The sequence below is a fragment of the Mytilus galloprovincialis genome, chromosome 2 (assembly GCF_965363235.1).
Source record: "Mytilus galloprovincialis chromosome 2, xbMytGall1.hap1.1, whole genome shotgun sequence".
NCBI classification, from domain to species: Eukaryota; Metazoa; Mollusca; class Bivalvia; order Mytilida; family Mytilidae; genus Mytilus; species Mytilus galloprovincialis.
The window spans coordinates 38149485-38165476 of record NC_134839.1 but is presented as its reverse complement, the minus strand read 5'-3'; the positions used below and the strand labels follow the sequence as shown (position 1 = coordinate 38165476).

Here is a 15992-nt window from a genome sequence, read left to right as displayed (position 1 = left end):
CGACGTTGACAGTTGAACCGTTGTTGTATCTGCCTCTGTGGGAGCAGTGGTCTGTTCTGTCGTAGTTTGTGCCTCTGTTGTCGTTTGTTCTGCAGTTGTTGTGAGAATTTCAGAAGTTGTTGTTTGATCTACAGTGGTAGTTGGAGCTTCAGTCGACGTTGACAGTTGAACCGTTGTTGTATCTGCCTCTGTGGGAGCAGTGGTCTGTTCTGTCGTAGTTTGTGCCTCTGTTGTCGTTTGTTCTGCAGTTGTTGTGAGAATTTCAGAAGTTGTTGTTTGATCTACAGTGGTAGTTGGAGCTTCAGTCGACGTTGACAGTTGAACCGTTGTTGTATCTGCCTCTGTGGGAGTAGTGGTCTGTTCTGTTGTAGTGTGTGCCCCTGTTGTCGTTTGTTCTGCAGTTGTAGTGAGAATCTCAGAAGTTGTTGTTTGATCTACAGTGGTAGTTGGAGCTTCAGTCGACGTTGACAGTTGAACCGTTGTTGTATCTGCCTCTGTGGGAGCAGTGGTCTGTTCTGTCGTAGTTTGTGCCTCTGTTGTCGTTTGTTCTGCAGTTGTTGTGAGAATTTCAGAAGTTGTTGTTTGATCTACAGTGGTAGTTGGAGCTTCAGTCGACGTTGACAGTTGAACCGTTGTTGTATCTGCCTCTGTGGGAGTAGTGGTCTGTTCTGTTGTAGTTTGTGCCCCTGTTGTCGTTTGTTCTGCAGTTGTAGTGAGAATCTCAGAAGTTGTTGTTTGATCTACAGTGGTAGTTGGAGCTTCAGTCGACGTTGACAGTTGAACCGTTGTTGTATCTGCCTCTGAGGAAGTAGCGGTTTGTTCTGTCGTAGTTTGTTCCCCTGTTGTCGTTTGTTCTTCAGTTGTAGTGAGAATTTCAGAAGTTGTTGTTTGATCTACAGTGGTAGTTGGAGCTTCAGTCGACGTTGGCAGTTGAACCGTTGTTGTATCTGCCTCTGTTGGAGTAGTGGTCTGTTCTGTCGTAGTTTGTTCCCCTGTTGTCGTTTGTTCTGCAGTTGTAGTGAGAATCTCAGAAGTTGTTGTTTGATCTACAGTGGTAGTTGGAGTTTCAGTCGACGTTGACAGTTGAACCGTTGTTGTATCTGCCTCTGTGGGAGTAGTGGTCTGTTCTGTCGTAGTTTGTTCCCCTGTTGTCGTTTGTTCTGCAGTTGAAGTGAGAATTTCAGAAGTTGTTGTTTGATCTACAGTGGTAGTTGGAGTTTCAGTCGAAGTTGACAGTTGAACCGTTGTTGTATCTGCCTCTGTGGGAGTAGTGGTCTGTTCTGTTGTAGTTTGTGCCCCTGTTGTCGTTTGTTCTGCAGTTGTAGTGAGAATCTCAGAAGTTGTTGTTTGATCTACAGTGGTAGTTGGAGCTTCAGTCGACGTTGACAGTTGAACCGTTGTTGTATCTGCCTCTGTGGGAGTAGTGGTTTGTTCTGTCGTAGTTTGTTCCCCTGTTGTCGTTTGTTCTGCAGTTGTAGTGAGAATTTCAGAAGTTGTTGTTTGATCTACAGTGGTAGTTGGAGCTTCAGTCGACGTTGACAGTTGAACCGTTGTTGTATCTGCCTCTGTGGGAGTAGTGGTCTGTTCTGTTGTAGTTTGTGCTCCTGTTGTCTTTTGTTCTGCAGTTGTAGTGAGAATTTCAGAAGTTGTTGTTTGATCTACAGTGGTAGTTGGAGCTTCAGTCGACGTTGACAGTTGAACCGTTGTTGTATCTGCCTCTGTGGGAGTAGTGGTCTGTTCTGTCGTAGTTTGTTCCCCTGTTGTCGTTTGTTCTGCAGTTGTAGTGAGAATTTCAGAAGTTGTTGTTTGATCTACAGTGGTAGTTGGAGCTTCAGTCGACGTTGACAGTTGAACCGTTGTTGTATCTGCCTCTGTGGGAGTAGTGGTCTGTTCTGTTGTAGTTTGTGCCCCTGTTGTCGTTTGTTCTGCAGTTGTAGTGAGAATCTCAGAAGTTGTTGTTTGATCTACAGTGGTAGTTGGAGCTTCAGTCGACGTTGACAGTTGAACCGTTGTTGTATCTGCCTCTGTGGGAGAAGTGGTTTGTTCTGTCGTAGTTTGTTCCCCTGTTGTCGTTTGTTCTGCAGTTGTAGTGAGAATTTCAGAAGTTGTTGTTTGATCTACAGTGGTAGTTGGAGCTTCAGTCGAAGTTGACAGTTGAACCGTTGTTGTATCTGCCTCTGTGGGAGTAGTGGTCTGTTCTGTTGTAGTTTGTGCCCCTGTTGTCGTTTGTTCTGCAGTTGTAGTGAGAATCTCAGAAGTTGTTGTTTGATCTACAGTGGTAGTTGGAGCTTCAGTCGACGTTGACAGTTGAACCGTTGTTGTATCTGCCTCTGAGGAAGTAGTGGTTTGTTCTGTCGTAGTTTGTTCCCCTGTTGTCGTTTGTTCGGCAGTTGTAGTGAGAATTTCAGAAGTTGTTGTTTGATCTACAGTGGTAGTTGGAGCTTCAGTCGACGTTGGCAGTTGAACCGTTGTTGTATCTGCCTCTGTTGGAGTAGTGGTCTGTTCTGTCGTAGTTTGTTCCCCTGTTGTCGTTTGTTCTGCAGTTGTAGTGAGAATCTCAGAAGTTGTTGTTTGATCTACAGTGGTAGTTGGAGTTTCAGTCGACGTTGACAGTTGAACCGTTGTTGTATCTGCCTCTGTAGGAGTAGGGGTCTGTTCTGTCGTAGTTTGTTCCCCTGTTGTCGTTTGTTCTGCAGTTGTAGTGAGAATTTCAGAAGTTGTTGTTTGATCTACAGTGGTAGTTGGAGTTTCAGTCGAAGTTGACAGTTGAACCGTTGTTGTATCTGCCTCTGTGGGAGTAGTAGTCTGTTCTGTTGTAGTTTGTGCCCCTGTTGTCGTTTGTTCTGCAGTTGTAGTGAGAATCTCAGAAGTTGTTGTTTGATCTACAGTGGTAGTTGGAGCTTCAGTCGACGTTGACAGTTGAACCGTTGTTGTATCTGCCTCTGTGGGAGTAGTGGTTTGTCCTGTCGTAGTTTGTTCCCCTGTTGTCGTTTGTTCTGCAGTTGTAGTGAGAATTTCAGAAGTTGTTGTTTGATCTACAGTGGTCGTTGGAGCTTCAGTCGACGTTGACAGTTGAACCGTTGTTGTATCTGCCTCTGTGGGAGTAGTGGTCTGTTCTGTTGTAGTTTGTGCCCCTGTTGTCGTTTGTTCTGCAGTTGTAGTGAGAATCTCAGAAGTTGTTGTTTGATCTACAGTGGTAGTTGGAGCTTCAGTCGACGTTGACAGTTGAACCGTTGTTGTATCTGCCTCTGTGGGAGAAGTGGTTTGTTCTGTCGTAGTTTGTTCCCCTGTTGTCGTTTGTTCTGCAGTTGTAGTGAGAATTTCAGAAGTTGTTGTTTGATCTACAGTGGTAGTTGGAGCTTCAGTCGACGTTGACAGTTGAACCGTTGTTGTATCTGCCTCTGTGGGAGTAGTGGTCTGTTCTGTTGTAGTTTGTGCTCCTGTTGTCGTTTGTTCTGCAGTTGTAGAGAGAATCTCAGAAGTTGTTGTTTGATCTACAGTGGTAGTTGGAGCTTCAGTCGACGTTGACAGTTGAACCGTTGTTGTATCTGCCTCTGTGGGAGTAGTGGTCTGTTCTGTCGTAGTTTGTTCCCCTGTTGTCGTTTGTTCTGCAGTTGTAGTGAGAATTTCAGAAGTTGTTGTTTGATCTACAGTGGTAGTTGGAGCTTCAGTCGACGTTGACAGTTGAACCGTTGTTGTATCTGCCTCTGTGGGAGTAGTGGTCTGTTCTGTCGTAGTTTGTTCCCCTGTTGTCGTTTGTTCTGCAGTTGTAGTGAGAATTTCAGAAGTTGTTGTTTGATCTACAGTGGTAGTTGGAGCTTCAGTCGACGTTGACAGTTGAACCGTTGTTGTATCTGCCTCTGTGGGAGTAGTGGTCTGTTCTGTCGTAGTTTGTTCCCCTGTTGTCGTTTGTTCTGCAGTTGTAGTGAGAATTTCAGCAGTTGTTGTTTGATCTACAGTGGTAGTTGGAGCTTCAGTCAACGTTGACAGTTGAACCGTTGTTGTATCTGCCTCTGTGGGAGTAGTGGTCTGTTCTGTTGTAGTTTGTGCCCCTGTTGTCGTTTGTTCTGCAGTTGTAGTGAGAATCTCAGAAGTTGTTGTTTGATCTACAGTGGTAGTTGGAGCTTCAGTCGACGTTGACAGTTGAACCGTTGTTGTATCTGCCTCTGTGGGAGTAGTCGTCTGTTCTGTTGTAGTTTGTGCCCCTGTTGTCGTTTGTTCTGCAGTTGTAGTGAGAATCTCAGAAGTTGTTGTTTGATCTACAGTGGTAGTTTGAGCTTCAGTCGACGTTGACAGTTGAACCGTTGTTGTATCTGCCTCTGTTGGAGTAGTGGTCTGTTCTGTCGTAGTTTGTTCCCCTGTTGTCGTTTGTTCTGCAGTTGTAGTGAGAATCTCAGAAGTTGTTGTTTGATCTACAGTGGTAGTTGGAGCTTCAGTCGACGTTGACAGTTGAACCGTTGTTGTATCTGCCTCTGTGGGAGTAGTGGTTTGTTCTGTCGTAGTTTGTTCCACTGTTGTCGTTTGTTCTGCAGTTGTAGTGAGAATCTCAGAAGTTGTTGTCTGATCTACAGTGGTAGTTGGAGCTTCAGTCGACGTTGACAGTTGAACCGTTGTTGTATCTGCCTCTGTGGGAGTAGTGGTCTGTTCTGTCGTAGTTTGTTCCCCTGTTGTCGTTTGTTCTGCAGTTGTAGTGAGAATTTCAGAAGTTGTTGTTTGATCTACAGTGGTAGTTGGAGCTTCAGTCGACGTTGACAGTTGAACCGTTGTTGTATCTGCCTCTGTGGGAGTAGTGGTCTGTTCTGTTGTAGTTTGTGCCCCTGTTGTCGTTTGTTCTGCAGTTGTAGTGAGAATCTCAGAAGTTGTTGTTTGATCTACAGTGGTAGTTGGAGCTTCAGTCGACGTTGACAGTTGAACCGTTGTTGTATCTGCCTCTGTGGGAGTAGTGGTTTGTTCTGTCGTAGTTTGTTCCCCTGTTGTCGTTTGTTCTGCAGTTGTAGTGAGAATTTCAGAAGTTGTTGTTTGATCTACAGTGGTAGTTGGAGCTTCAGTCGACGTTGACAGTTGAACCGTTGTTGTATCTGCCTCTGTGATAGTAGTGGTCTGTTCTGTAGTAGTTTGTGCACCTGTTGTCGTTTGTTCTGCAGTTGTAGTGAGAATCTCAGAAGTTGTTGTTTGATCTACAGTGGTAGTTGGAGCTTCAGTCGACGTTGACAGTTGAACCGTTGTTGTATCTGCCTCTGTGGGAGAAGTGGTTTGTTCTGTCGTAGTTTGTTCCCCTGTTGTCGTTTGTTCTGCAGTTGTAGTGAGAATTTCAGAAGTTGTTGTTTGATCTACAGTGGTAGTTGGAGCTTCAGTCGACGTTGACAGTTGAACCGTTGTTGTATCTGCCTCTGTGGGAGTAGTGGTCTGTTCTGTTGTAGTTTGTGCTCCTGTTGTCGTTTGTTCTGCAGTTGTAGAGAGAATCTCAGAAGTTGTTGTTTGATCTACAGTGGTAGTTGGAGCTTCAGTCGACGTTGACAGTTGAACCGTTGTTGTATCTGCCTCTGTGGGAGTAGTGGTTTGTTCTGTCGTAGTTTGTTCCCCTGTTGTCGTTTGTTCTGCAGTTGTAGTGAGAATTTCAGAAGTTGTTGTTTGATCTACAGTGGTAGTTGGAGCTTCAGTCGACGTTGACAGTTGAACCGTTGTTGTATCTGCCTCTGTGGGAGTAGTGGTCTGTTCTGTCGTAGTTTGTTCCCCTGTTGTCGTTTGTTCTGCACTTGTAGTGAGAATTTCAGAAGTTGTTGTTTGATCTACAGTGGTAGTTGGAGCTTCAGTCGACGTTGACAGTTGAACCGTTGTTGTATCTGCCTCTGTGGGAGTAGTGGTTTGTTCTGTCGTAGTTTGTTCCCCTGTTGTCGTTTGTTCTGCAGTTGTAGTGAGAATTTCAGAAGTTGTTGTTTGATCTACAGTGGTAGTTGGAGCTTCAGTCGACGTTGACAGTTGAACCGTTGTTGTATCTGCCTCTGTGGGAGTAGTGGTCTGTTCTGTCGTAGTTTGTTCCCCTGTTGTCGTTTGTTCTGCAGTTGTAGTGAGAATTTCAGAAGTTGTTGTTTGATCTACAGTGGTAGTTGGAGCTTCAGTCGACGTTGACAGTTGAACCGTTGTTGTATCTGCCTCTGTGGGAGTAGTGGTCTGTTCTGTCGTAGTTTGTTCCCCTGTTGTCGTTTGTTCTGCAGTTGTAGTGAGAATTTCAGAAGTTGTTGTTTGATCTACAGTGGTAGTTGGAGCTTCAGTCGACGTTGACAGTTGAACCGTTGTTGTATCTGCCTCTGTGGGAGTAGTATTCTGTTCTGTCGTAGTTTGTTCCCCTGTTGTCGTTTGTTCTGCAGTTGTAGTGAGAATTTCAGAAGTTGTTGTTTGATATACAGTGGTAGTTTGAGCTTCAGTCGACGTTGACAGTTGAACCGTTGTTGTATCTGCCTCTGTGGGAGTAGTGGTCTGTTCTGTCGTAGTTTGTTCCCCTGTTGTCGTTTGTTCTGCAGTTGTAGTGAGAATTTCAGAAGTTGTTGTTTGATGTACAGTGGTCGTTGGAGCTTCAGTCGACGTTGACAGTTGAACCGTTGTTGTATCTGCCTCTGTGGGAGTAGTGGTCTGTTCTGTTGTAGTGTGTGCTCCTGTTGTCGTTTGTTCTGCAGTTGTAGAGAGAATCTCAGAAGTTGTTGTTTGATCTACAGTGGTAGTTGGAGCTTCAGTCGACGTTGACAGTTGAACCGTTGTTGTATCTGCCTCTGTGGGAGTAGTGGTTTGTTCTGTCGTAGTTTGTTCCCCTGTTGTCGTTTGTTCTGCAGTTGTAGTGAGAATTTCAGAAGTTGTTGTTTGATCTACAGTGGTAGTTGGAGTTTCAGTCGACGTTGACAGTTGAACCGTTGTTGTATCTGCCTCTGTGGGAGTAGTGGTCTGTTCTGTAGTAGTTTGTGCCCCTGTTGTCGTTTGTTCTGCAGTTGTAGTGAGAATCTCAGAAGTTGTTGTTTGATCTACAGTGGTAGTTGGAGCTTCAGTCGACGTTGACAGTTGAACCGTTGTTGTATCTGCCTCTGTGGGAGAAGTGGTTTGTTCTGTCGTAGTTTGTTCCCCTGTTGTCGTTTGTTCTGCAGTTGTAGTGAGAATTTCAGAAGTTGTTGTTTGATCTACAGTGGTAGTTGGAGCTTCAGTCGACGTTGACAGTTGAACCGTTGTTGTATCTGCCTCTGTGGGAGTAGTGGTCTGTTCTGTTGTAGTTTGTGCTCCTGTTGTCGTTTGTTCTGCAGTTGTAGAGAGAATCTCAGAAGTTGTTGTTTGATATACAGTGGTAGTTTGAGCTTCAGTCGACGTTGACAGTTGAACCGTTGTTGTATCTGCCTCTGTGGGAGTAGTGGTCTGTTCTGTCGTAGTTTGTTCCCCTGTTGTCGTTTGTTCTGCAGTTGTAGTGAGAATTTCAGAAGTTGTTGTTTGATGTACAGTGGTCGTTGGAGCTTCAGTCGACGTTGACAGTTGAACCGTTGTTGTATCTGCCTCTGTGGGAGTAGTGGTCTGTTCTGTTGTAGTTTGTGCTCCTGTTGTCGTTTGTTCTGCAGTTGTAGAGAGAATTTCAGAAGTTGTTGTTTGATCTACAGTGGTAGTTGGAGTTTCAGTCGACGTTGACAGTTGAACCGTTGTTGTATCTGCCTCTGTGGGAGTAGTGGTCTGTTCTGTAGTAGTTTGTGCCCCTGTTGTCGTTTGTTCTGCAGTTGTAGTGAGAATCTCAGAAGTTGTTGTTTGATCTACAGTGGTAGTTGGAGCTTCAGTCGACGTTGACAGTTGAACCGTTGTTGTATCTGCCTCTGTGGGAGAAGTGGTTTGTTCTGTCGTAGTTTGTTCCCCTGTTGTCGTTTGTTCTGCAGTTGTAGTGAGAATTTCAGAAGTTGTTGTTTGATCTACAGTGGTAGTTGGAGCTTCAGTCGACGTTGACAGTTGAACCGTTGTTGTATCTGCCTCTGTGGGAGTAGTGGTCTGTTCTGTTGTAGTTTGTGCTCCTGTTGTCGTTTGTTCTGCAGTTGTAGAGAGAATCTCAGAAGTTGTTGTTTGATCTACAGTGGTAGTTGGAGCTTCAGTCGACGTTGACAGTTGAACCGTTGTTTTATCTGCCTCTGTGGGAGTAGTGGTTTGTTCTGTCGTAGATTGTTCCCCTGTTGTCGTTTGTTCTGCAGTTGTAGTGAGAATTTCAGAAGTTGTTGTTTGATCTACAGTGGTAGTTGGAGCTTCAGTCGACGTTGACAGTTGAACCGTTGTTGTATCTGCCTCTGTGGGAGTAGTGGTCTGTTCTGTCGTAGTTTGTTCCCCTGTTGTCGTTTGTTCTGCACTTGTAGTGAGAATTTCAGAAGTTGTTGTTTGATCTACAGTGGTAGTTGGAGCTTCAGTCGACGTTGACAGTTGAACCGTTGTTGTATCTGCCTCTGTGGGAGTAGTGGTCTGTTCTGTTGTAGTTTGTGCCCCTGTTGTCGTTTGTTCTGCAGTTGTAGTGAGAATCTCAGAAGTTGTTGTTTGATCTACAGTGGTAGTTGGAGCTTCAGTCGACGTTGACAGTTGAACCGTTGTTGTATCTGCCTCTGTGGGAGTAGTGGTTTGTTCTGTCGTAGTTTGTTCCCCTGTTGTCGTTTGTTCTGCAGTTGTAGTGAGAATTTCAGAAGTTGTTGTTTGATCTACAGTGGTAGTTGGAGCTTCAGTCGACGTTGACAGTTGAACCGTTGTTGTATCTGCCTCTGTGGGAGTAGTGGTCTGTTCTGTCGTAGTTTGTTCCCCTGTTGTCGTTTGTTCTGCAGTTGTAGTGAGAATTTCAGAAGTTGTTGTTTGATCTACAGTGGTAGTTGGAGCTTCAGTCGACGTTGACAGTTGAACCGTTGTTGTATCTGCCTCTGTGGGAGTAGTGGTCTGTTCTGTCGTAGTTTGTTCCCCTGTTGTCGTTTGTTCTGCAGTTGTAGTGAGAATTTCAGAAGTTGTTGTTTGATCTACAGTGGTAGTTGGAGCTTCAGTCGACGTTGACAGTTGAACCGTTGTTGTATCTGCCTCTGTGGGAGTAGTGGTCTGTTCTGTCGTAGTTTGTTCCCCTGTTGTCGTTTGTTCTGCAGTTGTAGTGAGAATTTCAGAAGTTGTTGTTTGATATACAGTGGTAGTTTGAGCTTCAGTCGACGTTGACAGTTGAACCGTTGTTGTATCTGCCTCTGTGGGAGTAGTGGTCTGTTCTGTCGTAGTTTGTTCCCCTGTTGTCGTTTGTTCTGCAGTTGTAGTGAGAATTTCAGAAGTTGTTGTTTGATGTACAGTGGTCGTTGGAGCTTCAGTCGACGTTGACAGTTGAACCGTTGTTGTATCTGCCTCTGTGGGAGTAGTGGTCTGTTCTGTTGTAGTTTGTGCTCCTGTTGTCGTTTGTTCTGCAGTTGTAGAGAGAATCTCAGAAGTTGTTGTTTGATCTACAGTGGTAGTTGGAGCTTCAGTCGACGTTGACAGTTGAACCGTTGTTGTATCTGCCTCTGTGGGAGTAGTGGTCTGTTCTGTCGTAGTTTGTTCCCCTGTTGTCGTTTGTTCTGCAGTTGTAGTGAGAATTTCAGAAGTTGTTGTTTGATCTACAGTGGTAGTTGGAGCTGCAGTCGACGTTGACAGTTGAACCGTTGTTGTATCTGCCTCTGTGGGAGTAGTGGTTTGTTCTGTCGTAGTTTGTTCCCCTGTTGTCGTTTGTTCCCCTGTTGTCGTTTGTTCTGCAGTTGTAGTGAGAATTTCAGAAGTTGTTGTTTGATCTACAGTGGTAGTTGGAGCTTCAGTCGACGTTGACAGTTGAACCGTTGTTGTATCTGCCTCTGTGGGAGTAGTGGTCTGTTCTGTCGTAGTTTGTTCCCCTGTTGTCGTTTGTTCTGCAGTTGTAGTGAGAATTTCAGAAGTTGTTGTTTGATCTACAGTGGTAGTGGGAGCTTCAGTCGACGTTGACAGTTGAACTGTTGTTGTATCTGCCTCTGTGGGAGTAGTGGTCTGTTCTGTTGTAGTTTGTGCCCCTGTTGTCGTTTGTTCTGCAGTTGTAGTGAGAATTTCAGAAGTTGTTGTTTGATCTACAGTGGTAGTTGGAGCTTCAGTCGACGTTGACAGTTGAACCGTTGTTGTATCTGCCTCTGTGGGAGTAGTGGTCTGTTCTGTTGTAGTTTGTGCTCCTGTTGTCGTTTGTTCTGCAGTTGTAGAGAGAATCTCAGAAGTTGTTGTTTGATCTACAGTGGTAGTTGGAGCTTCAGTCGACGTTGACAGTTGAACCGTTGTTGTATCTGCCTCTGTGGGAGTAGTGGTTTGTTCTGTCGTAGTTTGTTCCCCTGTTGTCGTTTGTTCTGCAGTTGTAGTGAGAATTTCAGAAGTTGTTGTTTGATCTACAGTGGTAGTTGGAGCTTCAGTCGACGTTGACAGTTGAACCGTTGTTGTATCTGCCTCTGTGGGAGTAGTGGTCTGTTCTGTCGTAGTTTGTTCCCCTGTTGTCGTTTGTTCTGCAGTTGTAGTGAGAATTTCAAAAGTTGTTGTTTGATCTACAGTGGTAGTGGGAGCTTCAGTCGACGTTGACAGTTGAATCGTTGTTGTATCTGCCTCTGTGGGAGTAGTGGTCTGTTCTGTTGTAGTTTGTGCTCCTGTTGTCGTTTGTTCTACAGTTGTAGAGAGAATCTCAGAAGTTGTTGTTTGATCTACAGTGGTAGTTGGAGCTTCAGTCGACGTTGACAGTTGAACCGTTGTTGTATCTGCCTCTGTGGGAGTAGTGGTTTGTTCTGTCGTAGTTTGTTCCCCTGTTGTCGTTTGTTCTGCAGTTGTAGTGAGAATTTCAGAAGTTGTTGTTTGATCTACAGTGGTAGTTGGAGCTTCAGTCGACGTTGACAGTTGAACCGTTGTTGTATCTGCCTCTGTGGGAGTAGTGGTCTGTTCTGTCGTAGTTTGTTCCCCTGTTGTCGTTTGTTCTGCAGTTGTAGTGAGAATTTCAGAAGTTGTTGTTTGATCTACAGTGGTAGTTGGAGCTTCAGTCGACGTTGACAGTTGAACCGTTGTTGTATCTGCCTCTGTGGGAGTAGTGGTCTGTTCTGTTGTAGTTTGTGCCCCTGTTGTCGTTTGTTCTGCAGTTGTAGTGAGAATCTCAGAAGTTGTTGTTTGATCTACAGTGGTAGTTGGAGCTTCAGTCGACGTTGACAGTTGAACCGTTGTTGTATCTGCCTCTGTGGGAGTAGTGGTCTGTTCTGTTGTAGTTTGTTCCCCTGTTGTCGTTTGTTCTGCAGTTGTAGTGAGAATCTCAGAAGTTGTTGTTTGATCTACAGTGGTAGTTGGAGCTTCAGTCGACGTTGACAGTTGAACCGTTGTTGTATCTGCCTCTGTTGGAGTAGTGGTCTGTTCTGTCGTAGTTTGTTCCCCTGTTGTCGTTTGTTCTGCAGTTGTAGTGAGAATCTCAGAAGTTGTTGTTTGATCTACAGTGGTAGTGGGAGCTTCAGTCGACGTTGACAGTTGAACCGTTGTTGTATCTGCCTCTGTGGGAGTAGTGGTCTGTTCTGTTGTAGTTTGTGCCCCTGTTGTCGTTTGTTCTGCAGTTGTAGTGAGAATCTCAGAAGTTGTTGTTTGATCTACAGTGGTAGTTGGAGCTTCAGTCGACGTTGACAGTTGAACCGTTGTTGTATCTGCCTCTGTGGGAGTAGTGGTCTGTTCTGTCGTAGTTTGTTCCCCTGTTGTCGTTTGTTCTGCAGTTGTAGTGAGAATTTCAGAAGTTGTTGTTTGATCTACAGTGGTAGTTGGAGCTTCAGTCGACGTTGACAGTTGAACCGTTGTTGTATCTGCCTCTGTGGGAGTAGTGGTCTGTTCTGTTGTAGTTTGTGCCCCTGTTGTCGTTTGTTCTGCAGTTGTAGTGAGAATCTCAGAAGTTGTTGTTTGATCTACAGTGGTAGTTGGAGCTTCAGTCGACGTTGACAGTTGAACCGTTGTTGTATCTGCCTCTGTGGGAGTAGTGGTCTGTTCTGTTGTAGTTTGTTCCCCTGTTGTCGTTTGTTCTGCAGTTGTAGTGAGAATCTCAGAAGTTGTTGTTTGATCTACAGTGGTAGTTGGAGCTTCAGTCGACGTTGACAGTTGAACCGTTGTTGTATCTGCCTCTGTTGGAGTAGTGGTCTGTTCTGTCGTAGTTTGTTCCCCTGTTGTCGTTTGTTCTGCAGTTGTAGTGAGAATCTCAGAAGTTGTTGTTTGATCTACAGTGGTAGTGGGAGCTTCAGTCGACGTTGACAGTTGAACCGTTGTTGTATCTGCCTCTGTGGGAGTAGTGGTCTGTTCTGTTGTAGTTTGTGCCCCTGTTGTCGTTTGTTCTGCAGTTGTAGTGAGAATCTCAGAAGTTGTTGTTTGATCTACAGTGGTAGTTGGAGCTTCAGTCGACGTTGACAGTTGAACCGTTGTTGTATCTGCCTCTGTGGGAGTAGTCGTCTGTTCTGTTGTAGTTTGTGCCCCTGTTGTCGTTTGTTCTGCAGTTGTAGTGAGAATCTCAGAAGTTGTTGTTTGATCTACAGTGGTAGTTGGAGCTTCAGTCGACGTTGACAGTTGAACCGTTGTTGTATCTGCCTTTGAGGAAGTAGTGGTCTGTTCTGTCGTAGTCTGTTCCCATGTTGTCGTTTGTTCTGCAGTTGTAGTAAGAATTTCAGAAGTTGTTGTTTGGTCTACAGTGGTAGTTGGAGCTGCAGTCGACGTTGACAGTTGAACCGTTGTTGTATCTGCCTCTGAGGAAGTAGTGGTCTGTTCTGTCGTAGTTTGTTCCTCTGTTGTCGTTTGTTCTGCAGTTGTAGTGAGAATTTCAGAAGTTGTTGTTTGATCTACAGTGGTAGTTGGAGTTTCAGTCGACGTTGACAGTTGAACCGTTGTTGTATCTGCCTCTGTTGGAGTAGTGGTCTGTTCTGGCGTAGTTTGTTCCCCTGTTGTCGTTTGTTCTGCAGTTGTAGTGAGAATTTCAGAAGTTGTTGTTTGATCTACAGTGGTAGTTGGAGCTTCAGTCGACGTTGACAGTTGAACCGTTGTTGTATCTGCCTCTGTGGGAGCAGTGGTCTGTTCTGTCGTAGTTTGTGCCTCTGTTGTCGTAGTTTGTGCCTCTGTTGTCGTTTGTTCTGCAGTTGTAGTGAGAATCTCAAAAGTTGTTGTTTGATCTACAGTGGTAGTTGGAGTTTCAGTCGACGTTGACAGTTGAACCGTTGTTGTATCTGCCTCTGTGGGAGTAGTGGTCTGTTCTGTCGTAGTTTGTTCCCCTGTTGTCATTTGTTCTGCAGTTGTAGTGAGAATCTGAAAAGTTGTTGTTTGATCTACAGTGGTAGTTGGAGCTTCAGTCGACGTTGACAGTTGAACCGTTGTTGTATCTGCCTCTGTGGGAGCAGTGGTCTGTTCTGTCGTAGTTTGTGCCTCTGTTGTCGTTTGTTCTGCAGTTGTAGTGAGAATTTCAGAAGTTGTTGTTTGATCTACAGTGGTAGTGGGAGCTTCAGTCGACGTTGACAGTTGAACCGTTGTTGTATCTGCCTCTGTGGGAGTAGTGGTCTGTTCTCTTGTAGTTTGTGCCCCTGTTGTCGTTTGTTCTGCAGTTGTAGTGAGAATTTCAGAACTTGTTGTTTGATCTACAGTGGTAGTTGGAGCTTCAGTCGACGTTGACAGTTGAACCGTTGTTGTATCTGCCTCTGTGGGAGTAGTGGTTTGTTCTGTCGTAGTTTGTTCTCCTGTTGTCGTTTGTTCTGCAGTTGTAGTGATAATTTCAGAAGTTGTTGTTTGATCTACAGTGGTAGTTGGAGCTTCAGTCGACGTTGACAGTTGAACCGTTGTTGTATCTGCCTCTGTGGGTGTAGTCGTCTGTTCTGTTGTAGTTTGTGCCCCTGTTGTCGTTTGTTCTGCAGTTGTAGTGAGAATCTCAGAATTTGTTGTTTGATCTACAGTGGTAGTTGGAGCTTCAGTCGACGTTGACAGTTGAACCGTTGTTGTATCTGCCTCTGAGGAAGTAGTGGTCTGTTCTGTCGTAGTCTGTTCCCCTGTTGTCGTTTGTTCTGCAGTTGTAGTAAGAATTTCAGAAGTTGTTGTTTGATCTACAGTGGTAGTTGGAGCTGCAGTCGACGTTGACAATTGAACCGTTGTTGTATCTGCCTCTGAGGAAGTAGTAGTCTGTTCTGTCGTAGTTTGTTCCTCTGTTGTCGTTTGTTCTGCAGTTGTAGTGAGAATCTCAGAAGTTGTTGTTTGATCTACAGTGGTAGTTGGAGTTTCAGTCGACGTTGACAGTTGAACCGTTGTTGTATCTGCCTCTGTGGGAGTAGTGGTCTGTTCTGTCGTAGTTCGTTCCCCTGTTGTCGTTTGTTCTGCAGTAGTAGTGAGAATTTCAGAAGTTGTTGTTTGGTCCACAGTGGTAGTGGGAGCTTCAGTCGACGTTGACAGTTGAACCGTTGTTGTATCTGCCTCTGAGGAAGTAGTGGTCTGTTCTGTCGTAGTTTGTGCCCCTGTTGTCGTTTGTTCTGCAGTTGTAGAGAGAATTTCAGAAGCTGTTGTTTGGTCCACAGTGGTAGTTGGAGCTTCAGTCGACGTTGTCAGTTGAACCGTTGTTTTATCTGCCTCCGAAGTAGAAGTGGTCTGTTCTGTCGTAGTTTGTGCCCCTGTTGTCGTTTGTTCTGTAGTTGTAGTAAGAATTTCAGAAGTTGTTGTTTGGTCTACAGTGGTAGTTGGAGCTTCAGAACTTGTTGTTTGATCTACAATGGTAGTAGCGATTTCAGTTGACGTTGTTTGTTCTATTGTTGTTTTATCTGTCTCTGATGTAGTATTGGCCTGTACCGTCGTAGTTTTTCCCCTTGTTGTCGTTAGTTCTGTGGTTGCTGTGGCTGTATCTGATGTATTAGTATTTACATCAGATGTCGTGAATTGTTTTACCGTTGTCATATCTACCACTGATGTTTGATACTCTGTTATGGTCGACATATCTGCGGTTACAGTTGAAGGTTCCGTAATGGTATTTAATTCTGGTGTGGTTGTAGCATCTTGTGTAATGTTATTGGTGTTGCTAGCCGTGGTTACAGTCGTCTGATCTGTTGTTGTATTGGTAGCCTGTGCTGTGAAAAGAAAAGAGAGTACATTATAGTTGTTGTTAAGTTTTAAATTGAGAAAAAGAAAAAAAGTCAACCAAATGCATAATACAATAACGCACAAAATTGACAAAAAAATGTTTGTACATGAACTGTAGTGTTCAATAGATTTTAAAACTTCTTGACTGAGTTAATATATGTCTACGAGACGAGTATTTGAAAGTGTCGCCAGAACCTGCTATAACATTTTAAGTAGAAAAAGGTTTTTTTTCTATCTGATTGATTATGTTATACTTTAATAATTACATTAGATGTATGTTTATATATATAAGTTATTCTGATTGGCTAACTGCACATCACGTGTTATTCCTTAAGCAATTGCATTACACAATAAAACTTGTCATTCGTGATAGCACGAGCTCCTACAATAAAGTGCACAGGTGAATTAAATAGAAAATTGACAAAATTCGTGTTTTCATGATCGTAGCTAAAAAAAAATGAAATTATAAGTATTGAATGCTTTTTTTTTGTAACTTCATATGGTTTTAAAAGCGTTAACCGTGCTTCCGCGCTTCATACAAAATGTACTTCGGTCAACGCTTTTACACCCCAATGAAGTCACAAAAAGAAGCATTCAATTCTTAAATGATATTCTTACGCACATATATATTATTTATAATTTTTTTTTATGTACAATATCGAATTGGTTTTTGATATGCCTGTACAGTCTCATAATTATTTTAAGATTGGCACATACAATGTTGATTTAAAGTTTGTTGTTACATGTATGTTTTATGTACCTATATGGATATTTTATTGTGTAAATATATTTTAATTGTTTGTGGTGAGACTATAATAAAATATTGAATCTCGAATCTGTCTTATTGATCTCTTATTGGCTTTGTATAACATCTTGTTTAA

At 43.9% G+C, this 15992-nt stretch overlaps 1 protein-coding gene across 1 annotated transcript in view; it reads right to left on the bottom strand.

The window, feature by feature from the left end:
- The window catches only part of LOC143062027 (uncharacterized), an 86064-nt gene extending 71097 nt beyond the window's left edge, over positions 1–14967 (bottom strand). The window contains exons 1-2 of the mRNA XM_076233879.1: positions 14746–14967; positions 14287–14607 (exon numbers count right to left, since the gene is read on the bottom strand). Coding sequence (XP_076089994.1) covers positions 14287–14607; positions 14746–14967 — 543 coding nt within the window. The remainder of the gene's footprint in view (positions 1–14286; positions 14608–14745) is intronic.
- Between the last annotated feature and the right edge of the window lie 1025 nt (positions 14968–15992).